Source organism: Impatiens glandulifera, chromosome 3 (genome assembly GCF_907164915.1).
Source record: "Impatiens glandulifera chromosome 3, dImpGla2.1, whole genome shotgun sequence".
Lineage (NCBI taxonomy): Eukaryota > Viridiplantae > Streptophyta > Magnoliopsida > Ericales > Balsaminaceae > Impatiens > Impatiens glandulifera.
In genome coordinates this window covers 59,595,012-59,612,692 of record NC_061864.1, presented here as the reverse complement: position 1 = coordinate 59,612,692, position 17,681 = coordinate 59,595,012, and the positions used below count along the sequence as shown (strand labels likewise).

The following is a 17,681-nucleotide window of genomic DNA, read 5'->3' as shown; positions in this document are numbered from 1 at the left end:
TATTTAACAATCAAATATCACCTAACCATGTTCTCGTTAGCGACATCTTACAATCTCACGTCGACCAACCAACATATCCCTTGTCCCCTTTAATCAAACTATCATTTCGAGCACATTCACCCAACCATCTCATTATAATGCATACCTTTTCGATCTAGGACTACAAATGAGTCAAGCTACTCATGAACCACTCGCAAGTCACTCAGTCAAAGCTCGACTTGAGCTTGACTTCGACCAAGTTCGAGACGAGCTTGAATTCATTTAATACTAAAATCTAAAATCAAAAACAAATATTTTTTTAGTCTCAAGCTTTTTTTTGTGTCTGATAATATATATAATATATATATATATATTATAATAAAATCTAAACTCGAAAACAAATATTTATTTTTCACACTCTCTCTTCAAAATCCATATGACCGTCCATATTCCCTAAACCATAATTCCCTAGACTTTTCATCTTCACCCTTCTCTCGCTTAATTTCTTCATCTTTAATATTTTTATCCCTTATTCACAAGCGGTCGCTTTATTTTTCATATTTTTTCATTTGAGAATTCGTAAAATTAAGTTACTCAACCATCTCTTTTGTGCCGGGAGTGAAGTATTCTCTTGAAGTGGTTTCATACCGCCTACAAGTAAATTAAAATTTATTTTTACTTCTCTTATTGCTTTTTCTTTTAGATAATTCTGAGTTTTGGACTATTATATTTTTGAATTTTGAATAGTTATGATGGTTTCATATTTTCATTTTGAAATATGATATTTTTGAATGTTAGATATGTATGAAAAATTGATATTTTCATTTTAAAAATAGATTTTATTTTGAGTTTGAGCTTGAAAATTTAATTAAGTTAAAGATTTTCGAGTTGAGATGATATTATAGGTAAATAGTTGAGTTGAGCTCGAGTTCGAGCTACACTAATAAATACTAAATTGAGTTGAGCTCGAGCTCAAGATGGCTTTAGCTCGACTTGGTTCATTTGCAATCATACTTCAACCAACCAACATATATATCCCTTGTTCCCCAATCAAACTATTATTTCGAGCATTTTATACCCAAATTATCTCATCATTATAAATCTTTCCTTTTACCATCTAACTTTGGTTGAAGCCAACCCACATATCCATTGTTCCCCAATCGAACTATTATTTTGAGCATTTTGTATCCCAACTATCTCATCTCATCATTTGGAGCATCATGCACGAGTCATCTCATTATTACTAGTTTTTTCTCATTTCAATCAACCAATAATCTCATCTCATGATCATTATCAACATCTTACTCTCACACATCCCACGTGTTCTCAATCCTAGAATTTTGTACTCAATCATCTCAACATCATTATATATTTTTTACCTTCACTTCAATCAACCAACAATCTTATTCACATATTTAACTATTAATAATTTTTCATATAATTTTTTATAATTGTTTCAAAATTACATACGGTAGGTTCAAACATATTATTGTGTTTTATAAAGAATTTAACCATTAAAGAACTTAAGATTGATGATTTATATTTATAATTTGTGTATGAATATATAATTGATATTATTAACAATTTAAGATAAATGATTCAACTTACGTTAATAAGAAACTTTATCCTCAACATAAAAATAAAATAAAACTTATATAAGCAATTAATAAATAGAAAATGTTGAAGGTTTATCGTTGTATGTTTATAAAATCATTTGGTTGAATTCTAAATAAAAATGTTAAGTAGCTTAGTTGGTTATGTTTCACATGTAATGATAAGTTTTAAGTTTAAAACATTTATGTATAATTTTTAATTATATATTTTTTTAGTTAACCACTCCAAGTTTCAAAGGTGGGTCAACTTGCAAACCAACAAACGATACATTTACTCCTACCAAACGGGTCGTGTGCGTTGTGACGAGAGGATCGGCAAATTAACATTAAACATTATTATTATTATTATTATTATTATTATTATTATTATTATTATTATTATTATTAGTGTTGCATATGTAATTAATGATAGGTTTCAAGCTCGAGACATTTATATATCATTTTAATTCTATTTGTTTTTTTAATTAACCTCCAAGTTTCAAGGTGTGGGTCAATCCGTAAACTTTTATTTTGATTTCTTTTATTATTATTTTTTCTCTACTTTTTATATAATTTTATATAATTATTAATTAATTAAACTAAATAAAAATCTAAATAACCTACAATTTAATTTTATTGGATAAAATCTTAGAAAACTAAAAATAAGCTTTTAGATGTAACTTTTTTAAAATAATAAAATATTTATGTAAAACTAAACCTTGAACCTTAAAAAATGAATATCAACTATCCATTATTTGGTATATTTTTGTTATAAGGATATTTTTTCTTATTTTTTATTTTATTTAAAACTGGTTGAAACTAATTTATATAATTTATTTAAAATTAAGTTAAAAAATTCAAGATTGTATTTAATTAATAATAATAAAAGAAATCAAAATAAAGTTTTAATAATATTGTTTGTAATGATAAAAAAGATTGTAATTACACGTAACCTCGTTGTGTGTCTAGTTATTAAGAGAAATTATTATTGAGAAAAGATCTAATATAAACACACGATAAAAGAAAAAATATAAAAATAAAGTGGTAAAGAATAATAAAGAACACAAAATATAACGAGGTTCGACCAACGATACCTACATCCTTGAAGAGTCGTCTATTCTATTGATTTTCCATGTAATAATGGTCCAAGTAACTCTAGGTTACAATATCTCTATTTATAGGAATACATTAAAAGCCAAAAGACTAAACTATTACTCTTAAGTCAATAAAGACTTAAAACACGTTACAATATATAAACTCAAATAAAATATGAGCCCAAAATCCAACCGTTATAATATCAATAATATAATAAAATTAAATAAAAACAAATGTACAATGAAGTTTATAAACATGTTAGTGTAGAGGAAGATATTTCAAACAAAACATAATGTAAAGAGTTTTATTAAAAAAAGTTAGTGTAAATGAAAATATTTCAAACAAAATATAATGTACAAGGAGCAAAATAACTATTACCCTAATTTTTATCTATATAAAATTAATACGAATAAACCAAAAAATTGAAAAGAAGGACAAAATGACATCCAAAATTCAATATAAATTCATTTAAAAAAGAATTAATAAAAGCATTTTAAAAAAGAATTCAAAGTACATAGACATAAAAATCATAGGCCTAAAAACATAAATAAAAAAGAAGAAGCATATCAGTCAACACTATTTAATTAAGATAAACATCCAAATAGTTTTAGGATATTATTTTATAAGTTATGAACCATACCATTTTATTTTATGTTCACAAGTCATAACTATCAATCAAGTTATTCAACAAAATCCAAATAATCCATAAATAAGAATAGGTAATGAACAAGCAATGTGGCTGGCTTAAAGGACCATCCCACGACCTTCCACACTTAGCTTTTTGGCCTGCAGTTGTTTCTTTTTAGGTGCTTTCAACTGCTTTAACTTCTTTTGTATCTGCATAAATTTAATAATGCGCCCATGTTATATATCTTTTGAATCTATATAAGACTAAATTTAGTTTCAAATTCTGATACGGGTATCAGATTTCGTAAACTTGATCAAAAAAAAGAGTATAAAACCAAACCTTAAGTCGAATTTGATCTTGAACAACTTGTTTAGAGCATGCCCTTATTGCATCAGGATCAACTTTAGATGGTGGGCGAACAATAAAGTCCATTGGCATTGCCTCAGGCCTTGAAACATGATTCCGAGAGGATGAATGTCTTGAATTTTGACCCCTGCAAGTTTAACCAATAGAATTTAGTTTAATGAAAATGCATGCAAGAAAGGATATGTAAGTAGCAATGAAATTCCTACTTTGGTAGTTCAGCAAAGTTAATATCATCATCCCTATATTTCATTCTTGTCCTGTCAAAAACATTTTCAAATATATTACATAAGCTAAATTTTATTAAAAAACAAATAAAAATTCATAATTAATCGGATAACAGCCCTACTTTTTAGATGACTTCCGAGATGGAATCCTCTCATCCCCGTACTTCTTCATGTCTTCAAATCTTGCGTTGTTATTGAATATTGATCGACACTGCACTCCATTAAGGATATTGGTTAGTAATAGGAGGGTAACTGAGCATCTCATCACTGCTTTGAACTTTAACTTTAATCAATCAAGGTGTTTTCATTCAGAATCTAAACCGAGACCTCAAACTATTACTTCAATACTCTTGTAAGAACCACATTAATGGGTGAAGTTAGTCAGTAGTAATATAGATTTGTGCAAACATGCATTTTCAAGACAAATTTATGAGAAAAATGACATTGCAATAAAGAAGAAAGACAAAAATGATAAATGGGAAAATAAAACAATTACCCATTTATCAACCAGTTCCTTTGCAAGTCTTTTGTTGGACATGATCTCTTCATCTGACTTCGATAAAAACATAATCACCTATATAGAAAAAAAAAACAAATTTGGTAATGATTGAACCAGTAAAGTCTTTAAAAATAAATGCCAAAAAAAAAATTAAGTAAAAAAATCTTTTATCCTTATAATCATATATATATTGTATATATAATGATGTTTAATTCGAATTTATCGGTCGAGTGATTAATTTGAATATAAATGAGACTAAATAGATACTTGGTCAGATTATTGGTTAACCCACCCATATTATTAAAACGGTTAAATTTTAAAAATAAAATACAAATACTATATATAAGTCACATACTTACATCTTAATAATATAAGTACCATATTTTAACCAATTAATTTTATTAAGGATGTTAGTTTAGCTGCAAACCTTATGGAACAAAGTCATAGTCTCATAAGTTAACTATTAAAAAAAATGATGCAATTCAATTAATTTTTGAAGTTAAAGTTGTGTTTTAATGAATTTTCTCTATTATGAAGTTAATCATATATAGCTTATTAAAAAAAGACAAATTTTTAAACTTAATTTGAGTTATCACTCATAAATATTCCCACAGAATACAAAATGAAGCCTGACCTTTCCAAGACCACTCTTCTTTAGTTGATCCCTTATGCCAGACTGCTCTAAATCAATTGGAAACTGTCCAAAAAAGACAATTTAAACATATTCATTATTTTGACAAAATAATATTTTGAATTATAAACAAGTTCATACATACATCTTGTAAGATCTGTAATATAGCTTCCCGGATGTTAATATTTGGCAAGCTTCCATCTGGGAGAGGTTCTAACCAAGTCTTTAACAAGGTTAGGACTCCATGATCTAAAAGTTCAGCTTGCAATTGTTTCCTAAATCATACATATATATAGAAGTGTCATGTTAAGCAAAATATATCAATATATATAGGGGATTATTAGCTCATTTTGCTTCTTTAACTGACATCAAAAGCTGTTTTTTGTTGAACAAAAGGTATTTAAACATTGAACATAGTTAACCAAGAATTAACAATAAGTAATAATTTGAATCATTTTAAAAGAAAAACAAGTTTTTAATGCAAATTCAGTAAGCAAAATAATCCATAAGTAGAAAAGAAATGAATCTTACTTGGAAAAAACTTCTTGAAGAAGAGAGAGTTTCTTGAGTTTACTTATAGCTGGCTTGGATTGTTTATTAAGCTCCACATCTTCCTCAGCAACAATTTCTAGCTCTGCCATCACATTTTCAATTAGCATTGAGATTTCTGCAGCACTTCTATGGTGTTTCTTCTTTTTCTTTCTCATTTTGAAGAGATCTTCATCTTCTTCTTCGCCATCTTTAACCTGAAAGGAAGATAAGTTGATTTTCTTGGTTATCATTCAAATTTCTTCTTGATACAAGTACATAAAGATTTAAGAACCCTGTTCATCTATCTATAAATTTTTTAAAAATGATACATACAATTAAAATAATAATCGTTTAAGTAGTACGATAAAAATATAACATAAAAAATTTTCAAATTAGTAAGAAAAAAAATTACAGAACATAAATACAATTAATAGGCTCAAAAATTCTCAAGAAAAGCGATATGATCCGCAAACAGATCAACATGTATTCCGGATCTAATATCCGATATCGTCATGATAATTGCATTATTAAGGATTCTTAATAGTCTATATTGGTTGTTAAATGTTTTACGCTTTCCTTTCAAGCAGATAGTTTACCAGAAAGTTATATGGACAATGATTCATATTGTAAGTGTCGCTCTTTTAGTCACGTCAATTCATGCATTCCAATAGCTATTGACGGTCTCCGACATAATCCATTTGATTTTAGTCAAATTTAACAAAATACTCCAAATACTTGTCATAACTTGACAATGTAAAAGAAAATGGAAAGTTGTCTACGCCTCCTTATAACAATATGACAATGACTCATAAATGAGAATTCCGCTGTGAATAAACTCCAACAAAAAAAAGAAATTTTCTTTATGGCAGTTAAAGATACGAGCTCTACTCGCTCATATGAATTTGGACAAGACTTGATTAGGGTTTGATAAGATGTTCAGTTCGTGGACAATAGAAGAGAAAAGAGGATGGATCACAAGGCTATGTGTTATATACATCTTCATCTCTCGAATAATATTTTATAGGATGTTTTGAAGAAGACGAGTGATGTTGGGTTATGTCTGAAACTAAAATAGATTTGTATGAAAAAAAGTCTTACTAGTAAACTGCATCTAAAAAAACAATTATATTTTCTAATTTTTCTGATTTGAGAATTTTTGGTTGTTTTGTGTATGCTCACGTTGAGCAAGGATCTAACACTTCTCGAGATAAGATTCGGTAAAAATCTAGCAAAATGTAGACTTTGAAATTAGATCGAAATCTGAACATGTTATAGTGTCGTTAACTAAATCAGAATTGTCAGATATTTCACCTATTACACCATAATATCATATTGCTATATATAAGTCCATGTGTGATATTAGACCTCCTTAAAGACTCCTAAGAGGTGGAGACGGTTAAGTTATCTATTTTTTAAGATAAAATTTTCTTTTGACATACTCCGTCTGTGTTAAGGTGGTGATTGTTAGATTATGTTGACTGATATATGTTTTGATCGAGACATCGATCTAGGCTCGCGGTGCAATAAAAAATCCTAATTATTTGATATATGGGCTCACTAGGCCTCACAACATCATGAGCCAAAAGAAAGAAGAAACCACTAACAATGACTTTCTTTTCCACTTCGACTTTCTCCTATTAGAAGTGTTAAGTTAATAATATCTATCAATCAATTACCAATAAAAAAATCAAGAAACCTATAATAGACCGTAAATAGTACCTCAGAATCAGTAGTTGCATTTGCTTGATCTCGGTCGTGTTCCCTTACCTTGTTGCTGCCATGCCTATCTCTTTTGTCTGATTTTCTACTTCCTTCACCACCATAATTCTTAGCCATCGATTCTCTCTTATAGGCGCCATCATTATCAGACTCCCTTCTCAGTGTCCTCGATTTGGAAACTCCGTCTTCATCGATACCATCGTCTTCACCGCAGTTGAAATAACCAAATGTATTCTCATTATCAGACTTCACACCTGTGTCATTGACATCCATCAATGGCACTCTATTCTGGTCGAGGTACCTGAAAGAAACAGTACAATAATGAATGAACCATCAAACATCAGAAATTCTAACCTTAGAAACGGAAAGAGCACAACTTACGGATCATTGTAAGCCATTATGGAAATTTGTTCTTCTGGTTGTTCTTCGGAAAATGGATTATAGTCTTTTATTCATGTTCATAAGAAAAAAAAGAGTATTTGAATATTAGATTAACTATAACAATTAACGACTATAAATAAGTAAACTCATAAATAAGTCTTTAGACTATTTTCAATTGTTATATAAACTCTAAATCTTTATTTGTTTAGTTAGGACCATGATTTATTTAGAGGACTCAATTTGCTACTAAACATAAACATAGTCAAAATGTCTGATGGGTTACATTCATACATTTTCATTCTCACAAATTCTATTAAAAAACGATGCTATTCACACTAAAAAAGAAACGTAAAGAGATTTTATCTAAAAAAAATTATTAAATCGTTTAATCTTTTCAAAATCAAACAAAAATGGAAGAGAAAATCAATATCGGAAAGTACGACACTTACCTAATGTAGTTAGACTTTCCAACAAGGATGGGTTGGTACGAAGACGAATAAGGAGGAAAATCGATGAGAGAATGAAGCGAAGTAGAGCGGCGCCGCGTCTCAACTAAAAGAAGATTGGAATGTATTCAAATTATTTCTTTTTAAGGAACCCTAGTGGACCTTGTTTGGTTAATAGATTTTTTAATTGATCATTATATCAGTGTTTGTTGTAATTTTATTATGAAATTAGAATTATTTTTATATTATTGAAAAAAAAAATAGTCTACCAATATTAGGAAATACAATGATTACTAATAAGTTCAATATAAGTGGGATAAGATCAACAAGCTACTGGGCTTTATAGACCCATCCATTTTTCCCAATTTTTTTTTAGTTTTCAGCCCATTCAGCAATCAAAACTCTTTATATTTCTTTTATTCTCCAAGTTGTAGGTAGTCCAACCTCAGATTATAAATTTGTCCAATACATTATTTATTTATTATTATATTTATTTTATTTCTATTATTTAAATAAAGGAAAATAATAAACTCAACCAAAAAATCAATGAAAGCAATTCAACAAATAAACGTGGCACGTCATATGGGTAAGAGAAAGAAAATCTTAAAACTGTTCCGAAACGGTAATCACGGGTCCCGAAACGGTCATTTCGAGAAGAAAGAAATTTTGGTCCCGAAATGACCGTTTCGATACCCGAAGAACCGTTTTGGGACTCAAAATAACTGTTTCGGGACCCGAAGTAACCGTATCTGTACCCGAAATAAGCTTTTTTGGGACTCGAAATGAGCATTTTCGGGACTCGAAATGAGCATTTTCGGGACTCGAAATTAACGTTTAGGGACCCAAAATAAGCGGTTTCGAGACGTGGGGACAACCTGGCAGGCCACGTCAAATTCGTGAACTTGCTTTCGTTGATTTTTTTCGTTAAGTTTAATTATATTCTTAAATAAAATGGTATAATGATATTAGATGTTCGAAATTGGATTGTTTTTATTCGATTTGAAACTTTAAATTACACAACTTGAATTATCACAATTTTATTAATTTGAGATTTTTTTCTAAACGAAACAAAGGAGTTCTTATTTTAATGTAATATTTTTTAAACTAATTTATCGCATGGGATTAAATAAGAAATTCTCTCTTTTCAATTTTTTTAATTATTCTCACATTCAATTTGGTACACCATACACAAAATTATATTATTCAGAAGCTTAAAAAATAAATACAAAATTTATATCTTTTCGAATTTGTTCAAATCTTTTATTGATCATACTCGTGTTTAGTCACTAAAACTATTTTCTTGATAAATTAAAACGCAAACATAAAAAAGTACTTAATTAAAAAAATAAGTACAAAATGTTTATAAATATTATTTAATTTACAAGCATGATTAATTATTAATAAAACAAAAATGATATTAAGTTATACCGATGTTTTTTTTTTCAATTTTTAATAATATTAAATAGTTAAATTATGATAGTGATAAGATGAGGTAAATTAATGTTATTTGAGTTTTTATTATTATTATTATTATTTTTGTTATTTAAATATTATAATTATAGAAATTTTTGAATATGTTGTTATATATATATATATATATATATATATATATATATATATATATATATATATATATATATATATATATATATATATATATATATATATATATATAATATAATTATAAAATACTTAAAATAAATTCATTTAAATATCTTATAAATAAATTTTAAAATATTTTTTTTACAAATTTATTTAAATATAATTTATTTAATATGTTTTATATATATATATATATATATAATTATATAAATTATAAAATAATTCATACAAATTAATTTAAATATATTACAAATAAATTTATAAATAAAATAATTAATATATTTTATTTAAAGAGTCAAAATGATGCTAGCTTCGTTTAGCTTTACCGTCAAACTTAATTCAGTTTAAAATTGTAAAACTAATAAAAAAAAACAATAAAAAAAACAGAATTATACTTCTTAACCTGGTAATATAAAATAAAGTAAAACAAAAGAAAGTTTCACTCTTTTGCGTTTCTAAAATAAATTTGAACCTCTCCTCCTTTAATTTGACAAAAAATAGTCTGGTCTGAACTGGATTAATGTCTTACTTTATAATATTCTAAAATGGGAAATCTTTCATCAATCATAACATGTCATTATATATTCTGTCATGCTAATTAATAAGGGTTATAGGAAGAGACAGATGAGTTGTATGCAGCTGAGAAAGACAAAAACAACAAGTAATCTTAAGAGCAAATTATTACCTCTTCTCTTCAAAGTGTTATTTATCATCTAGTTCAATGACATATATCTCATCTCATAAAAAGGAAGCTAAAATTGAAAAATAATGCTGAAAATCCTTTTATGGGCTCGATCTATATTATTTATTTGGTAGTTTTAAGTACTAGGATTTAATTAAGCCGCCGCCACTCTGGGGGAACGGGACCTGGACTCAAACATCAAAGTCTCCTCCCGGTTGGTCTTCAACCTCATGGCTTGTTCCCTTGAAACTCGGTAAGAAGCCGCAATCACGTCGGCGGGAAGGCCGCGAAGGGCCGACGTCCGTCCTGCTAGGGTTCCTTGCATGGCGACGTCATTGGTCCTGAAGGCAACCCATTCGAATCCCTGTTCACCGGCTTCTTTAACCATCACGAAGTTCTGCGGGACCACCACCATCTGTCCTTCACGGACCACCTCATCGAACACGCAGCTGCCGCTCTGGTCAGTTATCTGAATCTTAGCGTCTCCTCTCGTACAGTATAGAATGCTGTGTGCGTTTAGCTTATAGTGAGGACTCACCAGTGCGTTCTGTTGTAGTCAAATAGTTAGATTTATCATTTAGTTTAGTTTAGGCGATTCAATAAATAAATAAATAGTATACTTACCCTGTAAAGAACCCCTCTCTCTGCGCTTAATTTCAAGGATTTGAGAATGGGTAGGTCGTAGCTGGTTAGGGTATTGAACCTGCCGGCCTGTGGGTTGAAGATATCGGCGCGGGAAGGGTCGTTGATGTTCTCGATTAACTTGGTAGAGCAAACGGTTTCTTCCAAGCCGTTGTTGTCGAATCTTCTTTCTTGCTCCTCCCTCCTCGATGGTGGGCTGATGACTTGAAAGCCCTGTTCCACGCGGACAATGTGACCTCTCTTATCGTCTTCTCCGCGAAGCTTCCTGGCTGTCTCTCTGTCTATTCCGAAAATCTGAACCAGAAGTTCCTCCTCGATTCCATGGAAGACGTTGCCGGCGTTCTGCTTCTCGCCTTTCTGGTGGGCCTGGTAGTATTTTTCTCTCCCCTGTTGTTCTGCCCCTCCGAATCCTTGTTGTGGGTTTCCAGCGAGGAAGAATTTCTGCATACATACATACATAGATATACTAATTAATTTTTATCTATCTAGAATAAATTATGTTCTGTCCGACGTCTGTCTTACGCGTGGGTTTTGGTCGAGCTGATTTAGGTTATTGCCGGTATCCTCAACGACTATGGCTACCACATCCTCGTTACCGTCGTTGTAGCACCAGTGGGTCCAGCCGGCGCCGATGGCAATGACGTCTCCTTGTCGGAATCGTCGGATCTTTTGGTGCTGGTCGTGGAACCTAGTGGATTTCTCATCATCCTGCTGCTGGGATTCCTGGGATGATTGGAATGTCTCTGGGCATCCAGGCATCAAAACTCCAGACATACCGTTACCTTTTACAATGTACATGAGGAGAGGGGCGTTGGAGTAGGAAGGCAGGAAGAGTCCACGTGGGTTAATAGTATGCCTGGCGGCGACAACTCCGGCGCAGCGGAACTGATCATCCTTCCAGTCCCAGATCTGGGACTCGCCGGCCTCGGCCTGGATTCTAAATGTGGGTTCTTGGGCATTGAGCCTCTGAAGTTGGCACTGTGCCTGGTCTTCTTGGCTAAAGCCATGTTCAGACTGTCCCCTGCTCCTGGCGGAGACAGTGCCCAAGAAGATGATGAGGAGGAAGGAGAGAGAGAGCAGTGAAGTGTTCATGGCGCTCTATGAGTATTAATTGTTGGATGAGAATTGAGGGAAGAGAGATGGGGAATATATAAGGGAGGTCGGATGATGATTGCATGCAGTTTTGATGCCATGTTTCATGTTTGCATGGAGATGGGATATTCGAATTGCTTGTGGGCTTACAGCTAAGTGAGATGAGCAACGGCAGGTGGCCGCATCCTTCATTTTTGTTTCTCTTTTCATCAAATGGATAATGACTTATATATACTGTGTGCTTCAATTGATAGCAGATGTTAATGGTATTGTTTATGAGGAATTTTATTTTTTTTTTTTTAAAAAAAATGCCAATTTTATCATTGAGAACTCTTTTATTGTGAAACCCTTTTTCTTTTTTCTTTTCTTTATTTCATGAGAGAACCTTTTATACTTTTTATATTATAACGCTTAATCCTTGATTGTTAAAAATTAGCGAATTGTTGTTGACAATTATTTTAAGCTTTTTGTTAAACAAAATGAATCATTTAATTTTAAATTCAATTCGGTTCTAAATTAATGGGCATGAGTATAATAAATGATATGTATAATAAAAATTATGGTGTGAATTTGACGGTGTTATTAATAATGCGAATTAGAAGGATTGAGGGAATAATGGTGCGAATTTGATGGTGGTATTAACAATGAGAATTGGAATTAGAGGGTTTGAAGGAATGATGATGATGGTGCAAATTTGAGAATGAAATTTTTGAAGGTTTTGAAAGATAAGATAAAATGAAATATGTGAATTCGAATTTAAAGAAATTAGGAGGATCGTTAATAATGGAATCCTTGAAGGATAAGTAAGATATGATGAAATATATGAATTTCAATTATATTTGGATCAGTGGAATTGGAATCTCAATTTCAATTCCTTTAGATTTGGCATTGAATTACAATTCAATTATTATGTTTAGAAAAATTATAAAATTGTAATTCAATGTCAATTCCTATGTTTGAAAAAATTATAGAATTGTAATTCAATCTCAATATAAACTAACCATCTTCCACTTCAATATATTCTCTTTATTTTTACTACGTTGATTTCCATTACAATCTAACACGTTTTTGGCACGTTTAACACGATTTTGACATGTTTAACACGTTTTTGACATATTTAACACGTTCCACACGTTTTTTTACACGTTTAACATGTTTTTCACGTTTTATGCACATTTAACATGTTTTGACAGGTTTAACACATTTTTGACACATTTAACATATTTTTAACACATTTTGGCACATTTAACACGTTTTTCATGTTTTTGGCACGTTTAACACATTTTTGACATTTTAAAACATTTTAGCACGTTTAACATGTTTTGACATGATTAACGACACATTTAACACATCTTGGCATTTTTGACACATTTTGGCACGTTTAATACGTTTTTGACATGTTTGACACGTTTTGACCCGTTTAATATACTTGTGAAACATTTAAAATTTTCAGTCCGTTTAATTTATTTTTGCTTCGTCTAATATGTCTTTGACATTATTATACGTTGTTTTGATCCATTTGACATAATTTTGTTTTTTTAATATTATTTTAATATTTTAATTACTAAATTAGTTGAAGAAATAATATGTGAGAATAATAAGAATTATTTAAATAATATTTAAATCATTAATACTAAATAAAGTCTTGAATATGGTAAATCCTTTTAATTTTTAAAAATAAATTAATTTATTAAACGAACCGAAAATATTAAATGTGTCACAAGTGTGTTAAACGTGCCAAAATCATGAAAACGTGTTAAATGTGTTAAACATGTAAAAAACGTATTAAATGTGCCAAAAACGTGAAGAATGTTAAACATGTGAAAAAATGTGTTAAACGTGCTAAAACATGATAAATATTTTTAATGTGTGAAAACATGTTAAACATGTCAAAAACGTGAAAACGTGTTAAATGTGTCAAAAACGTGTTATAAACGTTCCAAATATGTGAAAAATGTGTTAAACATGCCAAAAATGTGTTGAAACGTGAAAAATATGTGAAACATGTCAAAAATGTGTTAAACGTGCCAAAGCGTGAAAAACGTGCCAAAACGTCAAAACGTGTTAAATGTTTCAAAAACATGAAAAGTGTATAAAATATGGTAAACGTGTCAAAAACATAAAAAATGTGTTAAAATGTCAAAAACATGTTAAGCGTGCCAAAAACGTATTTAACGTGTTAAACATGTAAAAAATGTTAAGCGTGCCAAAAACGAGAAAACATGTTAAACGTGTGAAAAACGTGTTAAACGTGTTAAAATTGATAAACATGTTTATTTTGTAAAAACGTGTTAAACATTTCAAAAACGTGAAAAACATGTCAAAACGTGTTAAACGGCCAAAAACGTGTTAAACGTGACAAAACGTGTGAAACGTGCCAAAAACATGTTAAACGTGTGAAAAATGTATTAAACATGCAAAAAACGTGGAAAACACGTTAAATGTGCCAAAACGTGTTAAACATGTGAAAAATGTGTTAAATATGTCAAAAACGTGTTAAACGTGCCTAAACGTGTTAAGCGTGTTAAAACCTATTAAACATGTCAAAACGTGTGAAATGAATTACAATTCCGACCTAAAAAGATTGGAATTGAGAACTATAAAATTACACTATATTGAATTCCATTCGAATTCTAATTCCAATTTCAATTCTTAATATTAGAGTGTCTACTAAACATAAGAATTATAATTGGACCCTCCAATTTCAATTCTAATGCCAATTCCAAGGTTACCAGACACATGAGAGATTAATGAAATTGAGGTGAGAATTTGAGGATGAAAGAATGAAATATGTGAATTCGTATTAAGTGGTTTAGAGAAATATGGAATTAGAGGGATTGAATGAATGGTGGTGCGAATTTGAGGAGAAATCTGTAAAATCTTGAAGGGTGTGTTTGATGAGGGGGAATTGGAATTGGAATTGGAATTGGAATTGGAATTGGAATTGACATTGAAATTCAAATTCCAATTCTATTAGAATTGACATTGAATTACAATTCAATTCCTATGTTTGAGAAAATTATAGAATTATAATTCAATTCCAATTCCTATATTTGGGAAAATGATAGAATTGTATTTCAATTTCAATTCCTATGTTTGTAAAATAAAATATTTGTTCAAAATGTTAACTTCTTATAAATGTTTTCACGTTTTTGACACGTTTAATACGTTTTTAACATGTTTAACACATGTAACACGTTTAACACATTTAACACGTTTCTGACATTATTAACACGTTTAATACGTTTTTACACGTTTAAACACATTTTTGACATGTTTAACACGTTTTCACACTTAAAACATATTTTCACACTTAACTATCATTATCTCTTATTCTTTAATACCTCTCATATTTTACTAATCTTAAACTCATTCACTTCGGCCAACCAACAATCTCATTGACATATTTAACAATCAAATATCACCTAACTATGTTCTCGTTAGCGACTTCTTACAATCTCACTTCGACCAACTAACATATCCCTTGTCCCCTTTAATCAAACTATCATTTCGAGCACTTTCACCCAACTATCTCATTATAATGCATACCTTTTACCCATTTACCAACCTCTTACCATCTCACTTCGATCTAGGACTACAAATGAGTCAAGCTACTCGTGAACCACTCGCGAGTCACTCAGTCAAAGCTCGACTTGAGCTTGACTTCGACCAAGTTCGAGACGAGCTTGAACTCATTTAATACTAAAATCTAAAATCAAAAACAAATATTTTTTTGAGTCTCAAGCTTTTTTTGTGTTTGATAATATATATATATATATATATATATATTATAATAAAATCTAAACTCAGAAAACAAATATTTATTTTTCACACACTCTCTCTCTCTTCAAAATTCATATGACCGTCCATATTCCCTAAACCATAATTCCCTAGACTTTTCATCTTCACCATTCTCTAGCTTGATTTCTTCATCTTTAATATTTTTATCACTTATTCATAAGCGGTCACTTTATTTTTCATATTTTTTCATTTGAGAATTCGTAAAATTAAGTTACTCAACCATCTCTTTTGTGCCAGGAAAGTATTCTCTTGAAGTGGTTTCATACCGCCTACAAGTAAATTAAAATTCATTTTCACTTCTCTTATTGCTTTTTCTTTTAGATAATTCTGATTTTTGGACTATTATATTTTTGAATTTTGAATAGTTATAATGGTTTCATATTTTCATTTTGAAATATCATATTTTTGAATGTTAGATATGTATGAAAATTTGATATTTTCATTTTAAAAATAGATTTTATTTTGAGCTTGAGCTTGAAAATTTAATTCAGTTAAAGATTTTCGAGTTGAGTTGATATTATAGGTAAATAGTTGAGTTGAGCTCGAGTTCGAGCTACACTAATAAATACTAAATTGAGTTGAGCTCGAGCTCAAGCTGGCTTTAGCTCGACTTGGTTCATTTGAAATCATACTTCAACCAACCAACATATATATCCCTTGTTCCCCCAATCAAACTATTATTTCGAGCATTTTATACCCAAATTATGTCATCATTATAGATCTTTCCTCTTACCATCTAACTTTGGTTGAAGCCAACCAACATATCCATTGTTCCCCAATCGAACTATTATTTTGAGCATTTTATATCCCAACTATCTCATCTCATCATTTGGAGCATCTTGCACTAGTCAACTCATTATTACTAGTTTTTTCTCATTTCAATCAACCTATAATCTCATCTCATGATTATCATTATCAACATCTTACTCTGACACATCCCACGTGTTCTCAATCATAGAATTTTGTACTCAACCATCTCAACATCATTATATATTTTTTACCTTCACTTCAATCAACCAAAAATCTCATTCACATATTTAACTATCAATAATTTTTCATATAAATTCAAAATTACATATGGCAGGTTCAAACATATTATTGTGTTTTATAAAGAATTTAACCATTAGAGAACTTAAGATTGGCGATTTATATTTATAATTTGTGTATGAATATATAATTGATATTATTAACGATTCAAGATAAACGATTCAACTTACGTTAAAGAAGAAACTTTATCCTCTAACATAAAAATAAAATAAAACTTATATAAGCAATTAATAAATAGAAAATATTGAAGGTTTATCGTTGTATGTTAATAAAATCATTTGGTTGAATTCTAAATAAAAATGTTAAGTAGCCTAGTTGGTTATGTTGCACATGTAATGATAAGTTTTAAGTTTAAAATATTTATATATAATTTTATATTTTATATTTTTTTTAGTTAAGCACTCCAAATTTCAAAGGTGAGTCAACTTGCAAACCAACAAACGATACATTTACTCTTACGAAACGGGTCGTATGGTTGTGACGAGAGGATCGGCAAATTAACATTAAACATTATTATTATTATTATTATTATTATTATTATTATTATTATTATTATTATTATTATTATTAGTGTTGCATATGTAATTAATGATAGGTTTCAAGCTCAAGACATTTATATATCATTTTAATTTTATTTGTTTTTTAATTAACCTCCAAGTTTCAAGATGTGGGTCAATCCGTAAACTTTTATTTTGATTTCTTTTATTATTATTTTTTCTCTACT

General features: G+C 29.7%; 2 protein-coding genes across 2 annotated transcripts; both read right to left on the bottom strand.

Moving 5' to 3' along the window:
- Positions 1-3,410: 3,410 nt before the first annotated feature.
- Positions 3,411-7,662, bottom strand: LOC124930516 (protein IWS1 homolog 1-like). The gene is made up of 11 exons (XM_047470851.1): positions 7,646-7,662; positions 7,265-7,565; positions 7,114-7,179; positions 5,546-5,760; positions 5,160-5,289; positions 5,018-5,080; positions 4,381-4,458; positions 4,007-4,095; positions 3,867-3,917; positions 3,634-3,787; positions 3,411-3,503 (listed from the first exon to the last, which is right to left on the bottom strand). The coding sequence occupies exons 1-11, from the start codon at positions 7,660-7,662 to the stop codon at positions 3,411-3,413; spliced, it is 1,257 nt and encodes a 418-aa protein (XP_047326807.1).
- Positions 7,663-10,529: 2,867 nt separating this feature from the next.
- On the bottom strand, positions 10,530-12,124 carry LOC124930515 (11S globulin seed storage protein 1-like). Its single transcript, XM_047470850.1, has 3 exons — positions 11,540-12,124; positions 11,000-11,458; positions 10,530-10,922 (listed from the first exon to the last, which is right to left on the bottom strand). The coding sequence occupies exons 1-3, from the start codon at positions 12,107-12,109 to the stop codon at positions 10,530-10,532; spliced, it is 1,422 nt and encodes a 473-aa protein (XP_047326806.1). The 5' UTR covers positions 12,110-12,124.
- Positions 12,125-17,681: the final 5,557 nt, after the last annotated feature.

What these genes read in the sequence shown, in the direction of transcription:
- LOC124930515 (XM_047470850.1), bottom strand. Translation starts at nt 12,109, where the DNA reads ATGAACACTTCACTGCTCTCTCTCTCCTTCCTCCTCATCATCTTCTTG. An exon ending in AGCTCGACCAAAACCCACGC is followed by an intron (nt 11,459 to 11,539) that starts GTAAGACAGACG and finishes GTATGTATGCAG; the next exon opens with AAATTCTTCCTCGCTGGAAA. An exon ending in AGAGAGGGGTTCTTTACAGG is followed by an intron (nt 10,923 to 10,999) that starts GTAAGTATACTA and finishes TGACTACAACAG; the next exon opens with AACGCACTGGTGAGTCCTCA.
- LOC124930516 (XM_047470851.1), bottom strand. An exon ending in AGGAACTGGTTGATAAATGG is followed by an intron (nt 4,096 to 4,380) that starts GTAATTGTTTTA and finishes AATGGAGTGCAG; the next exon opens with TGTCGATCAATATTCAATAA. An exon ending in AAGATCAAATTCGACTTAAG is followed by an intron (nt 3,504 to 3,633) that starts GTTTGGTTTTAT and finishes AAATTTATGCAG; the next exon opens with ATACAAAAGAAGTTAAAGCA.